An 18,628-nucleotide genomic window follows, 5' to 3' on the forward strand; every position below is an offset into this window, starting at 1 on the left:
GCTACATAGTGTTATGTAGCCATCCTTTTGCAGCCGCTCCTCCCTGGTCCCTAAAGCCCTTGAGGTTAAATCCTGACTGCTTCATACATGAAGCAGTCTTCCACCCCATCTTCTCCCCCAAGCAAGCATCTACCCTGGGGCCAAGTAAATCTTTCACATTAGAGTCTGAAAGAAGGATAAGAACCTACTTTCAGAGGATGCCAGCCTTGGGAGTGCCTGCATTTCATTTGGAGATTCCTACAAAGAAAATGCCTTTACTTTAAGAATAAAGAATTAATGGTGGAATTATAAGGTCAGGATAGATCAAAGGTTAAATTGATTCGAGGTGGGGAGATGGGGGTATTTCCTCACAAGAACCATGAGGTTGACCTTTCTTCTGCCTCCCCATTCAGATGACTAAAGCCATCAGAATTACAGAAAAAGAATTATTTTGAGGCTCTGGATAAACCTTGTCCGAGGGTGAGCTTACCTTGGCCTTCCTATTCAGGAAGCTCTGGCCGAATTTCTTGAGGTTTTCATAGGTTATTTCCTCGAAAGGCATTTTGTACCTTGCATCAGAGCTTAAGTTTAGGATTTGGACACATGGGATTTCCGCCTCTGCGATCCGGAAGTATTCCAAGACACGTCCATTTCTGGGCTCGTCTGCATCCACAAGGATGAAAAGGATCTGCCAAACCAAATGAAACCTGTGTCTCTCTGGATCGGAGGCATGAAAAAGATAACGACCCCCTTACCGAGGGAGAGAAACTGTTGGGAATCTGTTGCGGGGGGGGGGCACTAATGGAAAGCAAATAGCACACAGTCTATGGAGCACTTCTGAAAGCCAGGACAAAAGCTCCTTTTCATCAGGCAGGTGCAGCCCTGTGTCTCGCTGCACAGACAGGCATCAGCTGTCGTCCTGGTTTCACCATCCTTGTGCAGGACACCATTCACACAACCGCAGGAAGTCAGGAGGTCCTGAGCTTTCATCCCAGTTCCTTGGGCAAAACAGTAACTTCCCCTCTCTGTGCCTCAGTTGCATTTTCTGTAAAGTGGTGATTATAATAGTACCCACATTATAGGGTTGCTGTGAGAATGAAACAGGACGCTGTGTATAAAAGGCTTAGTTCAGTGACTGGGCGGTATAAAATGCTCGGAACGTTTCACCTCATTATTATTCTAAATTATTCTTCTATCTAGGAAACCCACGACCTCATTCAATCATGCACTCAACACCTATTTGTGGAGTGGCTACTAGGCATTTTGGTAAGCACTGGGGATATAAGGCAGACAAAATCCATGCCCTCATGGAACTCATGTTCTAGTGGAGAAGACAGGCAAGAAATGAGTAAAGAAATTAGTTAATCAGATAGCAATGAGTGAGTGCCAACCAGATGATGGAACAGGGCACTGTGACTGAGTGGCTGTACAGATGGGGTGAGATAGAGGCTCAGTATTAGGTAGGAAGGCCAGGAGGAGTATCTGAGGAGGTGACATTTGAGCTGGGACCTGGGTGATGAGTAACAAGTCAGGGGAACATATATTTAGGCAGTGGAAACTGAAAAGGCCTGGGTGTGGGGAGGGGGGACACATAGAACGTTATAGAATAGAGAGACAAGGCCAGTGTGGCTGCAGTGCCAGAGAGAGTCATGGAAGATAGTGAGAGATGAGCTCAGAGCTCCAGTAAGGAGCCAGGCATTAATCTGAATGAGACGGGAGGTCACTGAGGATAAAAGCCAGAGTGTGACATGGTGATAATTTTTAAAAGACCACTCTGGTTGTAGAGAAGAAACAAGCATGGAAGGAGACCAGTCAGAGTCTCCTGCAGACCCTGGATTTGGATACTCTCAGGTCATTCATCTATCAAAATATTAAGAGCCCTACTATGTGCCAGACACTCTTCCAGGTGCTAGGGAGATTGTGAAAAACAAAGCAGACATATTAAAACCAACCATGTATACTTTCAATAAACATTTGTTAGAGGTGAACAAGATAAGATATGGGGGTATGACCTGTTGGAATAATATTCATCCAACTGTTTATCTTTGGCACGAAAATGGAGCACGATCAATAAATGGCATTCTAGAAGTTTGCTAACTGGGGTAAAGGCAATCTACAACCTAAACCCATGATATATGCCAAAATAAGTTCCATCTAGATTAAAGAGTTAAATTTTAAAAAATAATCTAGAAGAATTATGGCTAAGCATTGACTATTATAATAGAAATAGCGTGGAAGCAATCAGATTGTAATCAATTTAATTACATCAAAATTCTTAAAGTTTAAAATTGAATAAACCAGGAAACATATTTACAAGAGGTGTTTCTGTAATTAGAATAACTTTCCTGGAGAAAAATGAGGTGGGATGTAGCAGACGTTAAATATGCTCGTGCCTAGTGGCTTTATTCTGTATTTATTTGGGGTTTCAAAGTTTTTAATTGTTTTGCTTAAATTTCAGAATAATTTTCTTCAAGAGAAAGAGAACCTACCATTACCTTACTTCTTATAAAAATAAAGAGAAAAGTGAAGTAAATAGCCCCCAGAGTCCAGATGGTGCTAACTCTATAAATATAGGTATAATACTTAGGAAAAACTGATGTGTTTCTTTTTTTTGAAGATTTTTTTTTGATGTGGACCATTTTTAAAGTCTTTATTGAATTTGTTACAATATTGCTTCTGTTTTATGTTTTGGTTTTTTGGCCCAGAGGCATGTGGGATCTTAGCTCCCCGACCAGGGATCAAACCCGCACCCCCTGCACTGGAAGGCGAAGTCTTAACCACTGGACCGCCAGGGAAGTCCCCTGAAGTGTTTCTAATGATAATAATAACCAAAAAAATAAGCACTGTTTATTGTACATTTGCTCATTGCTTTACATATAGCACTTCTAATTCTTGCTATAACTCCCCATTTTACACGGGAGGTGACTGAGACTGAGAGGTTAAACTCATCTAAGACAAAATCACTTGTAAGAGGAAGAGAATTTGAACCCAGGTCTGTTGATGCTGAAACCTGAACTTCAGCAACTGCTTGTCTGTGCTGCTTTACACCTTCAGGCTTTTCACACTCCTTGACCTCAGGCAGGAGTGGTCTTTCCTTCCCCTCACCTCCAAGCCAAATGCTAGCCACACTGCAGTCACCTACACTTAGTGGAGCATGGTCCATTGAAAAAGCAGCCAGACCAGTCATGTTCCCATAGTAGACTTCTCAAAATGATGAGGGAAGAAGGAGCAAAGGTTTGGTGAGAAAGAAAGAGACACTGGGCAGGAAGAAGAATGCAAATCAGGAGATTGGTATGCAAATGAATACACCAATCCTCCCTGGATTAATTTATAATCGGTAAGGCAGATGGATCGCATTAGGGTCTATAGGTCTTGGATTCCTAAATAAAGAGCCCCAAGGAGCAGTGGCAACTTCCGCAAACCTTGTTTTGGAATTCCTTCGATGCCAATTTATAATGCTGCATTGTCATACGAAATGACTTGGAGCTTTTGGAGACGAAGAGCAACACGTGATTCAGGATGTGCAATTCATAAATCAGATCCTTATTCTGAAATTAAAAGGAAAACAGGTCATTCCTTGCACACAGCTGCCCCAGCTACCCTTCTCCCGGGACCCTTTGCTCACTGACCTCAGTGTTGTATTCAATAACAAAATCTGTGAGGTGCTGTTTTATAAGTTGATTGAGGATATGTTTGTTGGTACTGTCATCGATAAGCTCCTGGCGGTTCACGATTTTTCCCTTGGACAAACGAAGAAAACCATTAGAGGGCAGTAGCATCCATGATGTAGGCACTTAACAAAAGTAATAGCACAATCTTCCCCTTGGATAAAAGGAAAACACCATGGTAACAGGTGTAATACATAATCTAGATACTTAATAAATATGGATGGCTGGGCAGATTAGCCTGAGGGTGGAATACGGGTATGTGGAAGCCATGAAATCCTCCAGCCTACAGACACAGGGAGGATACTTGACGGACGGCACCAGCGGTCTTGCTCTGAAATCCATCAACGTATTTGTGCTGTTGCTGAGCAGTTTCTCACACGCTGCTCCTAACCAATGAATTTGTCAGGGATACTAAGGCAAGCCCATTTCTGGGAGATACAGGGCTTCTCTTATAGGGGACTTTGATGAACTTTCTTAGAAGTACGCTGCAGTCAAGGACTCTTCCATCCCACCTTCCTTCCTTCCAAAGGGTCAGATCTATTGGTACCTCATGGTCTGATAAGTTTCCCCCAGCTCCCTCTCTATTTTCCTTCAAAGGCCTTTCCCCTAATCTTTTGCATGATTAATCCTGCCTGATGAGTGCTTCTCAGAAGGACCTGGATTAGCACAGGAAATGACATAATTCTCTGTAGTCCAGGATCAAAGTCTGTGGGGGAAGGAGAAAGGAGCAGCTATCTCCTTATTTCTCTCTCCTCCATCTCCTTCTCTTCATCTATGCCAATCCCACCCTCTAGTCCAAACCTAATCCTCGGACTCCTGCAAACGTCTCCTAATGGTCTTCCAATTTCTCCCCCTGCTTCCCTTCCATCTATCTCCTACACTTCAGCCAGAGTGATGTTGTTAAAATGCAACTCTTGGTTAAACACTTCATAGGCCCTATTGTCCCCTGGATAAAGCCTATACTCTTTCCTGGCCGTAACAATAGTTTAATAATCCTAATGAGACTTATGGAGAGCTCATGTTATACCAGCCACAGTTCTAAATATGTTATATGTATTAACTCATTTAATCTTCATAACATCTCATTGTGCTATATACTATTATTTTGCCCATTTTACAGTTGAGGAAATTGAGGCACAGAGAAGTAAAGTGACTTGCCCAGCGTTGCTAAGGTAGTAAGAGGTGAAGCCAAGATTCCAAGCTAGGCAATTTGAATCTAGTGCCCATGTTCTTGACCATTAACAGAGACCAAATCTCTCCTAAATGCATTTCCAAGTTTGCTATTTGGTTTTTGATTTTGTGATTGGGTTTATTCTGCAGAATTTTTAAATTTTTGTATGATCCAAAGTTATCAGTATTTCTTTTCATACTTTCTGGGGTTTCTGTCATGCTTTATAAAGGGGCTTTCCCCCTCCCTCCAAGGTTAGAAAGCAGTCTCTCCCATGGCATCTTCTGGTCTTTCCACAGTTTTATTGTTATATTTTTAAATCAGGGATCAATCTGGAATTTAATTTGGTGGAAGGAGTGATATATAGATTTAGCTTTAGTTTTCTTCTTTCAAATGGCTACCCAATGCTAGTCATTGAATAACATGACTAGCATATTGTATACTATTTTCCCTACTGGTCTAAAATATCATCTTTATCATATACTAAATTTCCATATGCATTTGGATCTATTTCTGGACTCTATGTTCATTCAAAGCACTAATCAGCTTATTTTATTCTCCAACTTAGAATCTTTCAATGACTTCCATGGGCCTAAGTAAAACACAATGGCTCACAGTCTTCTCTATGAGAAGACCTCTCTGAGAGTCAACCAGCATCTGGATATCACTCCACCTACTTCCTGTGTGGCCTTAGGCAAGTAACCTAACCTCTCTGAGCCATGTCTATAAGCAATGTGGTTATTGTAAGGATTTAGCTTTGCGTGGCGAGGGAGTAATGCATGTTCCAGGAACCAGACCACAGTGTCTAGAGTAACACCGTTCAATAGAATTTTCTGTGATGATGGAAATGCTCTGTAAATCTGGAAATGCTATTGAATACAGTAGCCACAATCCACCCGGTAATAGCTAGCTTGATTGAAGAACTAAAATTTTAATTTAATTTTAATGTAAACAGTCACATGTGAGTAGTGGCTGCCATATTGGACAGCTCAGATCTAGATCCCAGAGGGAAAGAGGAGGAAGGTTTGTAATAGAGGTTAGACTGTGGAAGGCTTCGTGGGCCTCATCAGGGACTTATCTTTATCCTAAAAATTATAGGAATCAGTTAAAGGGCTTTCAGTTGGAAGGAGGAAAGCGACCATCAGATTTTAATTTCGGAAAGGTTTTTCTTTAGAGGACAAGATAAAATGTGGTAGACCAGTTGGATGTACGTTGTATTAGGCTATGGAATATGAATGGTCACTTGATCTAGGATGGTAGCAGTAGAAAGAAATGGATAGATTCACAGGATATTTTGGATTTAGAAATCAATGGGATTGGGCTGATGGATTGGTTTTGAGGGAGGTGTTAGAATGATGCCTAGGTGTTCTGGCTTTGCTTACAGAGGAGCTGGGAGAGATGGTGACACCATTCATTAAGAGAGAAAAAACACTAGAAGAGGATCTGGAGGGGAGATTATGACTTTAGGCATGGCCATGTTGAGACATCTAGTGATGGATATAAAGGTCTGGAGATTAGAGAAGTCTGGCTGGAGACGGAGATTTGTACGTCATGGGTGATGAGGAAAGGGAGATGGACCAGAGGAAAACTCGAGGCAGAAGATTGAGCCTTAATTAATGTCATTTACTGGTTAAGGAAAGGAGGAACTCCCAATGGAAAATGGCTAGAAAGGCCAGAGAGACAACAGGAGACTCTGATTTCCCAGAAACTGACTAGTCCAATGCCCCTTAGTTCACAAGTGCAGAACCAGAATTTATACCCAAAGCCCATACATACACACATAGTTCATTATTTTGAACTAGAGCCCCCTCACTAGCAATAAGACCAAAGTCCTACCTTTCTGAACACCAGAACACTGTCAAGGGTGACGTGGAAACGCCCAATGGCATTTCTAATCAAAATCACTCCAAACGTTAGTTCTGGGAAGTCTTTGATCACATCATAGAACAACTCTGCTACTTCTTCCTCTAAATCCTGTTTGGGGAGAGATGTCTGATGAGGCTTTGGTGGGAAGCAAAATGCCTGGATTTTTTAAGGACAGGGTGAAAATAGTGACTAATTCATCTCTTCACCTTTCCAAGTTCTGTGGTTTTGCTGGGCCACCTAAATCCACTTTCATGGATGTTTCATACCCAGAATACTTCTATGGCTATGACTAAGCCCAAAATAGGCAAATCCACAGAGATGAATGGAGAGAATCGATAAACTTGACCTTTCCCAAGTATTAGAGTGAAGGCTGTTCTAACACAGGTGTTAAGACTTTTTAACATTTATTCCTTAATTGCTTTCAGAAGAGGCCATTGATTTGACCACATGTGGTACCAAATATGAACTTGATATCACGGTACGGTTGTAGTTTCAGCCTTCTTCTTTAGCTTGAAAGAAAATTGGGGCCAAAAACGATGTCAAAATGTAGGATGGGAGAGAAAAAGGTACAAACTCTCCCCTTGTATAAATATAATCCCAAAGTTCTGACTTCTACTCAGAGAAGGGGAAGAGTCATCAAAGTTATAGGAAATGAGTTAAGATGTATAAGAAACTCATTCTCCAAAAGCAAGAGCAATTTGCAAATCATTTATCATTCAGTGATATTCTAAATGAACCCTCAAAAAGATCAGTTATACTATCAAAACCACTTCAATATATGTCAATCTCCTCTCCTCTCTTCCCATTACTGTCCACCTTTGTAGTTAGCTTCTCTTACCATTTCAGCTTCCGTTTCTTCTTTATTTTTTATCCTGCAGTTCCCCCAGAAAACCAGCTCATTGAAAAAGGAAGAATGGGCATGGAATTAACCTAAATGGGAGACCTCTCCTCACCCTACCCACCCTCTCAGACACAGGACTCCCCATCAGTTGAGAAGCCACCTCCCACCTCTTGAATGCAGTACCTGGAAGAAGCCGATGATGACCAAGGGCCTGGAATTCACAAAGTCTGCTATCTCACTGGTGTCAGAGAACAAAAATGCTTTCTGGCTAATTTGTCTTCTCAACCAAACAACCAAGGCAGTAGATTCAACCACTCCTGGAGAGAGACATACAATTAAATGGATCCCACAGAAGTTTCCTCTCGAACTGGAGCAAGTCCTGTCTTCCCCAAGTTAAATGAGTAGAAACCTCTTGTCTTGGATTCCCACCCCTTGAAGTCCAAGGTCAGTTTCTCCTCTCCTCCCCACCTGAGCCCCAAAACGTGAACATTGACAACAGCAGCTAAACTTGACTGAGCACTTACCAAGGACCGGGCACTGGGCTGAGCATTTTGCATGTCTTACATCCCCACAATAACCCTATGGGATACATATTCTCCCAATCTTGCAGATGAGGAAATTGAGGTTCAACTTTGCCATTGGCCACTCCGCTAGTGAAGCTGGGAATCAAACCCGGAGGAAGCGTGCCCAGCTGTGTTTTCTTATTCACCCTTCAAAGTGACAGGAGGATGGATTTATTTTTTTAAAACATAAAGTTTTAAAATGTAATTAAAAAGGCCAGCTAGCTCTGCACCCTTGGGAGAATTCCATTATCTCCTTGTGTCTCCAGTTCCTTAGCTGAGACCTAGATGTCCATGAGGTCATACACCCTGACTTCCATTTCTCAGCTATCATATGGGAAGTGCCAAGCACACAAAAGGCATCTAAAATCGGGACACATCTACCATATCTGGGGAGACATAATGGTGTGCCAGAGTGTACTCAAGGCTACAAATGGAGTTGTGTTTGCTAGGATCATCAGTTTCATATGGTGGCAGGTAATGTAAAATATTATTTTCTGTCAAGGCCTGCTATAGAATATAATGGATCGTTTAAAATGAGTTTATGAGCTAAAGCAATGTTTGTTGTGAGTAGCTTTGGACAACATATTGGGTTGGCCAAAAAAGCCAATACAAAGGCCTTTATTCTTCACTCCTTCACTCGTTCATTCATTTGATAAATATGCATTGGGTGCCTATTACGTTACTGAATGCTGTGCTTGGTCCTGGGGATAAAATGGTGAGCAGAAACGAGACTATGCAGCTCTCATTCTGTTGAGGAGGACAACTATCAAATACCTGCACAAACAAGGGTAAAATCACACCCAAAGTAAGTATTCAAAAGCAAAGTTCTATGAACCTATATAAAAGATACACGACCTAGACTGTGAAGTCAAGGAGAGCTTCCTGGAGGAAATCACTTATGAGCTGAAAACTGAAGCATACATAGGAGTTAACAGGAAGCAACTGGAAAAGGAAAGGCGGAGAAAACAGCCTGTGCAAAGGCCCTGTGGCAGGACAAATTGCTGCCTGGGGCTTGAGGAATGCACACTGAGTTGCTAAATCGACTGGAAGGGACACTATTTTCAGTATGTTTGCTTACTTTTCCTGAGAACATTAGGCCTTTTAAAAATTTATAATGCAGTATGTTTACATGCATAAAGGTATACAAATTATAATGTATAGTTCGATGAATTTTCATAAAATGAACACACATGTATAAATATCACCCAGATAAAGAAATTGAACGTTATCAGCCCCTCGGAAATCTCCATGGTGCCCCCTCCCAGCCACTACCCAACCCTCACCTAGAGGAAACCATTATCCTAACTTCTAACCTGCTCTTGAACTTTCTATTGAGTCATACAGTATGTGTTTAGGATCGGGCTTCACTATACGTGTGAGATGCCTCCATGTTGCACCTGTAGACTCGTTCCCCCTGCTGTGTAGCATTCCATTGTGTGAATATTCCACGACTTATTTATCCATTCCCTGTTAATGGGCATTTGGTTTGTTTATAGTTCGGGGCTATTAAGAATTAATTCTTGTGCATGTCTCTAGGGGCACATTGTATGCACTTCTGTTGGGTACATGCCCAGGAGAAGAATTTCTAGTCATGGGGACGCTGTGTCCAGCTTTAGTAGATACAGATTAGACCATTTAAAAAGCCACAGTGAATCAGGCCTCTAAAAGTTCGTAAGAGGATGATGTGGTGGTCTCAAGGGACAGAGGGGGCGGGGGAGGCTTCATGCCACCCTCAGACCATGGCTCTCCACCCACTGCAGTCACTCCCTCCTCCTGGACACCAGCCCCAAGGCTGAGTTTCTATTTTCACAGTCGTCCAAGCCATCTTTTCGGAAGAAAGAGGCACATATCATGAAAACAAACTCTTTCTCTTAAAGGCTTTGCCTGAAAAAGTCATGTCTTAAGTGACCTGAAAGGAATTGGTTTAGAAATTCTGAAAATACCAAAAAAAGGTGAATAAAACCCTTCCAAATGGGTTTGAACTACAGGTCCTCAGAACCACTGCTCTGATTTCCCTTTGTGCTGCTCTCTCCCTCTGTCCGCACTCCAGCCATTATCCTTATCATCCAGCACACTGGGCTTGGTATCCACCAGTCCCTCTGCCTGCGCTGTCCTTTCCTCTCAGCTCTCAAGGGCATCTCACCCTGCTTATTTAATTCTCAATTTGGTCTTTTCTTACTCTCCCCTCAATCATTCTCTAGTTTATGACCTGTTGTATTTTCTTCACTGAGTCTGTTTCTGAAGCTATGATTTTTTCCTAACTTTCTCAGTAGCTCCTGAGGGGGAACAGAATATGCCACCTCAAATTCTACTACTTTGGCATATTATTTTGAATTAAAGTTACTTGAGAAATAGCCTGTGCAAGAAGGATGTCTGACCCTCCTTTGTCCCTTCGAAAGCAGGAAATAAATCTCCCATGTAGAGGTACCCTCCCTATACCAGGACGGTAGACGGTATCCCCTTATCACCAGACATAGGGATTTAAGGTCAAGAAGGTTGTAAAAAAAAACCTTGTTACTTCCTCACTAATTTGCTACCCCAAGCCCAAACACCTTTGCCTTGTCAATTCTTCACAACTTTATTGTTTCTTTGTCTAAAAGTTGCCTGTTTTGGTCACTTTTTTGAGCCTCATATCTTTGGGACTCCTGTACGTATCAAATTAAATTTGTTTTTCTTCTTTTACTCTTTCTTATGTCAATTTAATTATTAGACCAGCCAAAGAACCTAGAAGGGAAGAAAGGAAACATTTTCCTCCCCTACATCCTGCAGTGTCTGGCTCACAGTAGGTGCTCAGGAAATAATTATGGGATGAATGGATGAGGGGAATGAATCATTAGATAACTCGGTTTGAGGGAACTTGATCTTGGACCCTCTTCTCTGGGATGGATGAGCTCCGTTTGCCCTTCTGGGCCCCCTAGGACCGAGATAGCTCTGAACTTGGCAGTTTGTTTCTGAGTTCCTGCCAATCGGGCACTGTCCCCACTAGGCAGGTCCCTCTCCTGGTGCTCGGCTCTGAGCCTGAGGACACAGCAACAACCGAGGTATGAATGCCGTGTCAATGATTGACTGGGGCCAGAGCTCCGCTGCATATTTCCAGGCACAAGCTGTGAATGCAGCATTAATTGAAGGCCTGGAGGCAGCCTGAGTCCCCCTCCCTCCAGGGAGATGGCCAAGGTCAAGTCTCCCACCATCAGTCCTTGGAGACCAGAGGAGAACCTGGACTTGAAACAACAACGACTAAACCCCACCTGCCTCTGAGGGAAGTTTTTGTAAAAGTCACAGTGCAAGAGGCCAGTAAAGTACCGCCGCTCCCTTAGCTCAGGAAGTCCTGTCAAGTGGCAGAACTGGCATTAGTCATTCTTTTTAGGAAGTGAGAAATAGAGGCTGCTTCAAGTTCTCACAGCTAGCGCTCGTCCTAAACTCTGGGCTCTGGCTCCGTCCCGGCATCCCACTGCCTCTTTCCATGGTTGGGGGCAATACTGAGGAAGAAGGGGATGGTCAAGCCCAGTACAAACATGGGCTGGCTCCTTAATTGTGGGGCCCTTGCAATTCCACCCCATTCAAACTCAACATATGCATTAAAAACCTAAGTGTTCCAGGCACTAGACTAGGGTCAGGAAACTAATAGTTTGAGGATAATAATAACCACATCTGCCGTTTACTTAGAGGACAGCACAGTGTACAGCAGGGATCAGTCAACTGTAGCCCACGGACCAAATCTGATCTGCCAACTAATTTTATAAATAAAGTTTTATAGGGACACAGCCTCGCCCATTTGTTTGTGTATGGCTCCTTTCTCACGGCATCAGCAGAGTTAAATAGTTTCAACAGAGATTGGTTTGTCAGGCCTAAAATATTTACTTTCTGGTCCTTTAGAGAAAATATTTGTGGATCCCACTGCTACTTAGCTGGGGAGCCTTGAGAGTTATTCCACTCTCTGCACCTCAGTTTCCCCATCTATAAAAGCACCTCCTATACTGTGTTATGACATCTGAGAAGGGACTAGAACAGTGCCTGGAACACAGTAAATGCTTCAGACATGTGCAGACTTATTCTTTCTTCCTAGGAACCCTTGGAGGTAGATGCCTTTACCATCCCTACTTTACAGATGAGAAAATCAGAATTCAACAGGAGGAAGTGATTGTTCCTCAGGTATGTAGTGAGGATTTGAAGCCGAGGTGTCCACCAGCTCTGGCAGCCTTTTAGGAGACCCCAGGAAATGAGGTGAGATTGGCCTCTGCCCTGTGCTATCAGTTGAGTAGACAGTGAGGAAGAGATACAATTCCGTGAGATGAGATCTTTGAGGGGGAAGCACAGGCGCTGTGGGACCACAGAAACGGTGCAGGCACCCCGACCCAGGCAGTCAGGGGAGACTTCCTGGAGGAGGTGATAGTGAAGCTTCCTGAATGGCAGAGGAGGTTCCAGGCCTGGCTCCCAGCACAAAGGGAGCTCAGACAGTCTGGAAGTCGCTATGCTGTCACCTTCTTACCTCTAAGTGGAGTTGGACCTCACCTGTCCTTCAGGAGGCGAAGGCATCCCAGAGCCTGAGCCACTCCATGAGGAGATATGGACTTTGACAAAGTAACTTGGGGCTTCTGGTTTCTTCACAGCCCTCCCCCAAACCAACACATCACGAAGGGCTCCTCGCTTAGGGTCAGTGGGTGGCCATTGATGTTGTCACTCGGTGCATAGGAAGCAGCAGTTTTTGTCCCTTCTCTCACTCCTGCCCTCTCTCCCCATCTCTTTCTCTTCCCCTTGCACACACCAGCCTCATACAAACCAGCTGGGAGCCTCAAGGCTCCAAGTCTTTTATGCAACCTGCCCTGAGGCTGGCTCTTCAGCAAGTCTGGCCTGTGTGTCTCACACCCCCTTTGTGTCCATTCTGAGAACTGCAAGGCATCCTGCAGCCCCTGCACACGGTGGCCCTCTCCCCCGTCCCTTTGGCTCTTGTAACAACTCTCAAACAGGCTTATTGCAAACCTGCTAAACGCCAGGCCCTGAAAAATACAAACTCAGTGTTCTGAGATTCAATCATTCAACATACACAATGGGAACATTCTAACATAGTAAGGGCTGTGCTGGGCACTTCTGTGTTCATTAGTTTTATTCCCTCCATCCATCTATCCATCCACTGTGCATACGTTTATGCAACCATATATTTAACACTCTTTAAACTTAGGACCTGCTATGTGTCACACTGAAGCACAAAACTCTTCAAATTTCCACAACATCAGGATATGACACACGGTAGGTTCTAAATAAAAGGGTGTAGAATAAGTAGATGAATGAGTTAACTGAATGGAGGATGATAGAAGCGGAAGGGTTTGGTAGTCACCCTGTCTCAAGCCCGTCTTGTTCTAGCAACTCCCAGTCTCCGTTTCGAGCAACCAGTGCTTCCTCGGCCTGGGACCCTGTCAAAATCATTCTAAAGTGGAAGAGTGCGGTGGGAGTGGGGAGATAGGTGAGTGGGGACCTCACTCTCTGGTCTTTATAGTTTATAAGCCATGTGCATCCCTATCCCACCTCATGGTGCCTCCAGAGCCCACCAGCTGAGATGCAAGCTGTGGTGGAGGCAGCTACACGTCCACCGAAATCTTTTACTTCCTTTAGACATAGAGCAGGGCCGTATTTCCCAGCCTTTCTGTTGGGTGGAGCAATATTCGCCATCTCCAGGCCTGGGCCACGGACACCACAGGTGGCGCCCCTTTGCCTCTCGGCACCAATAGCTGGCCAGATACAGAGGGAAGGGCAGGAAGCTCGGGGGTCCTAGGGGAGGACAACGTCACAGGCTGGAAGGGACCTGGGTCCTTGAAAGACTGTGGGGAACAGAGTCCCCTCATCTCCACCCTCTGGCTGCTAACTGGGCTCCGTGCAAGCAAGAAATAAACTTGTAATTCTGCTAAGCCACTGAAATGCAGATGTTTGTGTTTCCATAGTTAGCGTTACCTTGATTGACACAGAAGTACCATTACCTTTGCAGCTGATGGGCTCCGATCTATTGCCCTCAAAAAACAGCTTCAACTCCGGGGCCTTCTTGACATCAAACTCCTTCCGAAGTTCCTTCTCAACCGTGATGTCCACTTTGCCAAAGCCAATCCCGTTCTTGCCTTTGCCCATGATCTCCACGGCTTTGCCCAGCTCCTCAGCTAAGTCCCTGGATTGCTCTGAGGATGGGTTGTCTGAAAGAGGCAGTATGAAGACAGAACTCACTAGAGCTTTTCCTGCATCCCTGTCTCCCAAGGAGGAGGTTTTGTCTGGCCTGCTTAGCTCCAGGGCTTTTCTGGTGCCCCACTGCTAATGGGTAGATTCAGAAATGTGACAAGATGTGAGACACACGGTTCAGGAAATTGGTCAGTTTGGGAGACACACATCAGGTTTCTTTGGGTTCAGTAACACTGGAAACAATACAACCTTGGGCAACTTAATCTATTGAAGCTCCAATTTCCTCATAGATAAAGTGGGGAAATAGTGGCTACCTTGTGAAGTTGTCAAAAGATTTATTTTACAATCAGTTGTATTGTGCTTATTACTTTCTAAGAGTTTTACATGGATTAAGCCATTTAATCCTCCTAGTACCGTATGGGATAGGTACTGCTATTATTATCTCAGTGTTATAGATGAGGAAACTGTTGCACAATTGAAATGACACCTACTTGCCCAAGGCCCCATGGCAGCAGGAGGTATAGCAGGATGGGACCCACTCGCTCTGGCTCTGGAGTGCTTGCCCTCTAACCTCCACTGGGCATGTCCAACCCTTAGCACAATGCCTAGAACTTGGTCAGTACATAATGTATTCTTACTAGCACCATTATTATTGTAAAATTTCTATCAGAAATTATAGTGAGGGGGAGAGAAAGAGAGAGAGAGGGAGGGAATGAGGGAGGGAGGGAGGGAGAAGAGGGGAGAGAGAGAAGGGGGAGAGGGAGAGAGAGGGAGAGAGGGGGAGGGGGAGGGAGAGAGAGAGAGAGAGAGAGAGAGAGAGAGAGAGAGAGAGAGAATGCCATCTAGTGGAAATTCCTGGACCTAACAGGCCAATTTGGGCCCCTCCAGTTGCCCTGTATCCGCATGTAATACAGCAGGGGACTCTCTCGTGGAAAGGTGGCCAGATGTGGGAAGGGTAAGGATGGAGGGAGGTTATGATGATCTCCTACGCACTCAGCCCATCCCCTTGGTCTGGGGTGTTGAAGAGACCTGACACTATCATATTGCTGGGCAGCGGGGTGGCATTTGGAGTGAGGAGCCCTTTTCTGGAAAGAGCCTCAGGGGCCTGACATGTGATCCTGGAGAGGTCTTCCTGGCCTAAATGGGGGGGTGGGGTGGGGGCTAAAAGGCAGGCAGTTTTGCCTCCCTTCCTCCCGAGAGGATTGTGAAACTGCAGGCCCCTCGCTGGTCCCTCACCGACTGGTGTCTGCAGCAGGTGGGCCGAGCCAGGGCAGGGGGTCATTAATTCCCTTTCAAGCCAGAACAGTTTATCTTTTTCCAACTCCCTTGTCCATCTGGAGCATTTGGAAAAAGTGCAAATCACTTCCAATGCTATGGGCAAGTTCCAAGTCCAACAGAGAGGGCTTTTGTAAAGCAAAACCCAGAAGGCTAGGCCTGGGACAGCTGGCACACGCCCTATTGCCAGTCAGCACACCTGCTCCAGTGATGGAACCCGAAAGTGAAAGATCGTTTTCATTAAACTCCCAATCAAGGGACAGGAAGTGGGAATTTTTGCCTCTCTTGTAGATCGATGCCTTTCCACGGCCTGCTTTGTCACCTCCATTGCCTTCGATACCCCCATCAATCACCACCAGCAGGTGCTGGCCTGTTGCCAGCCACTCCGGCCTGCAGGCTTCTCCTCTGCCTCCCTCGTGGACTCGGCAGTGCCTGGCTCAGGGCTGCTAATTGACAGAGCATCCAAATCAGAGTTTCTAAGGGTACGAGCTTGGGGCAAGGGAAACACTTGTCTAAACAGTGGAGTTTCTGAGGTTCCACACACAGCCCAGTGGTCTTCAGTGTCCAAAATGGAAGTGAGAGATAGAGGTTGTGACAGCTGGGGTCTGAGAGCTGGATGGATGGGACCTAACAGTAACAGTAATGGGATTCATTCACTCATTCATCTGACAAATCTTTTTTAGAATCTTCCATGTGCCAGGAAATGTTTTAGGTACTGGGGACTTGACAACAAACAGACTGATAAAAATCACTGCTCTCACTGGAGAAGGCAGAAAATAAACAAAATAAAGAAGCAGACTATATTCTATGTTAGATGCTAAGTGCTATGGAGAAAAAAGAAGCAGAGGTGGAAGTTGGGAGTGTCAGGGGAATGGAGTTTAAGTAGAGAGGCGAAAGGAGGCCTCCCTGAGAAGGAACGTTTTAATAAAGACTGAAGAAGATAAGGGAGCAAGCTGTGTGCTTGCTTACAGGAGGGAGAGAGTTCCAGACAAAGGAGCCATACGTGCAAAGGCCCTGAGGTGGGAGCACGTGCAACATGTTTGAGGGATGACAAGAAATCCACTGGGTCTGGAACAGAGTGAGCTGGGGTGAGGTCAGGTGACACAGGCCGTGTAGACCACCGAATAAACTTTGGCCTTTCCTCCGAGGGTTGTGGAAATTACTGGAGGGTTTGGAGCCGAGTTAGATGTGATGACTCACTCTTTTACTGGATTGTTCTGAATGTTATATGGAGATTAGACCAAAGAGAAAAAGGAGACTAGCTGGAGCCACTGTAATAATCCAGGTGAGAGACAGTAATGGCTTGAACCAGGCGAGCAGTGAGAAATGGTCAGAGCCTAGAGGGATCTTGGAAGAGTTGACAGGATTTACTGACGGATTGGAGGTGGAGTGTAAATGAAAGAAATCAAGGATGACTCTGACATTCTGACCTGAGCAACCAGAAGGATGATGATGGTGATGATGATGGTAGTAATGATAACAAGATAACAACGTTTATTGAACACTTACTATGCCAAGTGCTTTGCTAAGTGTTACACGCATTATCTTGGTGAATCCTCAGAACAACCCTATGAGTCATCTGCTGTTACAGGTGAGGAATGTTAGACAAGGAAACGGAAGCCCAGAGGTCTCACAGCTAGTAAGCATTAGGCTGAGTGCAGCTCCATGGCTGACTGACTCCGAGATCCATGCTCTAACTGGCCTCATAGGTAAGCTGGTCTGAAAAATGTTCCTTTTTTCCTGGAGGGGTGGGTTTCCCATCTCCCCTGCTCTGAGTGGTTCTCATCAAAGCAGATAGACTCTGGAGAGCCAAATCCACTCTTTATAATTTACAGTCCTATTTACTAGTTTCTGTCTTTTTAAAATTTGCCTTTAGGGCTTTGGAGCCTTGAATCCTGAGTGTGTAAAGGTGAAATGGATGCATACACCCCTCAGGTCTTGGTGCCTGTCTCATGAGGCATGGAGACACAATTCAGCTGTACATTCATTGGAACCTGGGGAAAGCAGTGCCCAGTGGACAGTGGACAGGCAGGGAGCCTTTCGCTGGGAGGCTGAGAGCTCCTATAGGTATAGCCCTCCTCAGGTTCTAACTCCACCTAAGGTTCATCTTCTGGCATATAGTGGGTACTCAATTAACATGAATTCCTTAGGTTGTCTCATAAAACAGAGACAGTTATGGTGGCTTACAGCACCGGTGGTCCAGGCAAGGTGTTTTTTAAACATCTCTGCACTTCAGTTTCCTCATCTATAGAATGGGGGTGGTAATAGCTCCCATACCTTAGAATGAGCCTACATAGTAAGACAAGGTAAGCAAAGCTCTGGCACAGAAGTGCCCAATAAACATTCACTATTATGATGACATGGGGGAAATCCTTGGTCTTGCTCTGACCAGATGCTCTCTGGGGAGGGAGAGTCCTATGGAGATATCAGGATCTTCAGCAGATCTTCTGGTTCTGGGGGAAGGAAGACAATGGTGACCAGCACCAAGTCTTCCAACACAAGGCTGAGGCCTACTGTGTGGCTCTCCCGTGGGTTTTGGGGTAAACAAATGGGACCACATTAGCGTTGTCAGTGGCTCTCTGACTGTCTGCTTGGTGTGTAAATGTGTTAATGGCTAATGGACCTAGATCAATGTTTGCCTGGGTCTTTAGTAGATAACCCCAGTCTCCCTTTTCTGAGCAGCCAATGTGGGTCACGGTAGGGACTGATGGATGGGGGAGCTTTGAGTGTAGGGACTGGAGACTAGCTCCCAGCACAGGGAGCTGGGGTCTGCATTTCTTTAGACTGTGGTTCTCAACAGGGCACATTTGGCCATATCTGGAGACATTACTTGTTGTCACATCTGGAATTCTACTGGCATCTAGTGAGTAAAGGCAAGGGATGCTACTAAATACCCTACAGTGCAGGGACACCCTCCTCACATCACACACACACACACACACACACACACACACACACCAAAGAATTAGCCAGCCAGGCAGGGTCTTGGTGCTCCGGCCAGGTGTCAAGCCTGAGCCTCTGAGGTGGGAGAGCCGAGTCCAGGACACTGGGCCACCAGAGACCTCACAGCCTCATGTAATATCAATCGGCGAGAGCTCTGCCAGAG

General features: G+C 45.0%; 1 protein-coding gene across 1 annotated transcript in view; it reads right to left on the reverse strand.

Annotated features, from left to right (window-relative positions):
- Positions 1-18,628, reverse strand: part of PDILT (protein disulfide isomerase like, testis expressed) — a 36,827-nt gene that overhangs the window by 7,953 nt on the left and 10,246 nt on the right. The window contains exons 2-7 of the mRNA XM_004285708.3: positions 14,058-14,264; positions 7,706-7,839; positions 6,652-6,789; positions 3,609-3,719; positions 3,402-3,527; positions 470-667 (exon numbers count right to left, since the gene is read on the reverse strand). Coding sequence (XP_004285756.2) covers positions 470-667; positions 3,402-3,527; positions 3,609-3,719; positions 6,652-6,789; positions 7,706-7,839; positions 14,058-14,264 — 914 coding nt within the window. The remainder of the gene's footprint in view (positions 1-469; positions 668-3,401; positions 3,528-3,608; positions 3,720-6,651; positions 6,790-7,705; positions 7,840-14,057; positions 14,265-18,628) is intronic.

Source organism: Orcinus orca, chromosome 16 (assembly GCF_937001465.1).
Source record: "Orcinus orca chromosome 16, mOrcOrc1.1, whole genome shotgun sequence".
Classification (NCBI taxonomy): Eukaryota; Metazoa; Chordata; class Mammalia; order Artiodactyla; family Delphinidae; genus Orcinus; species Orcinus orca.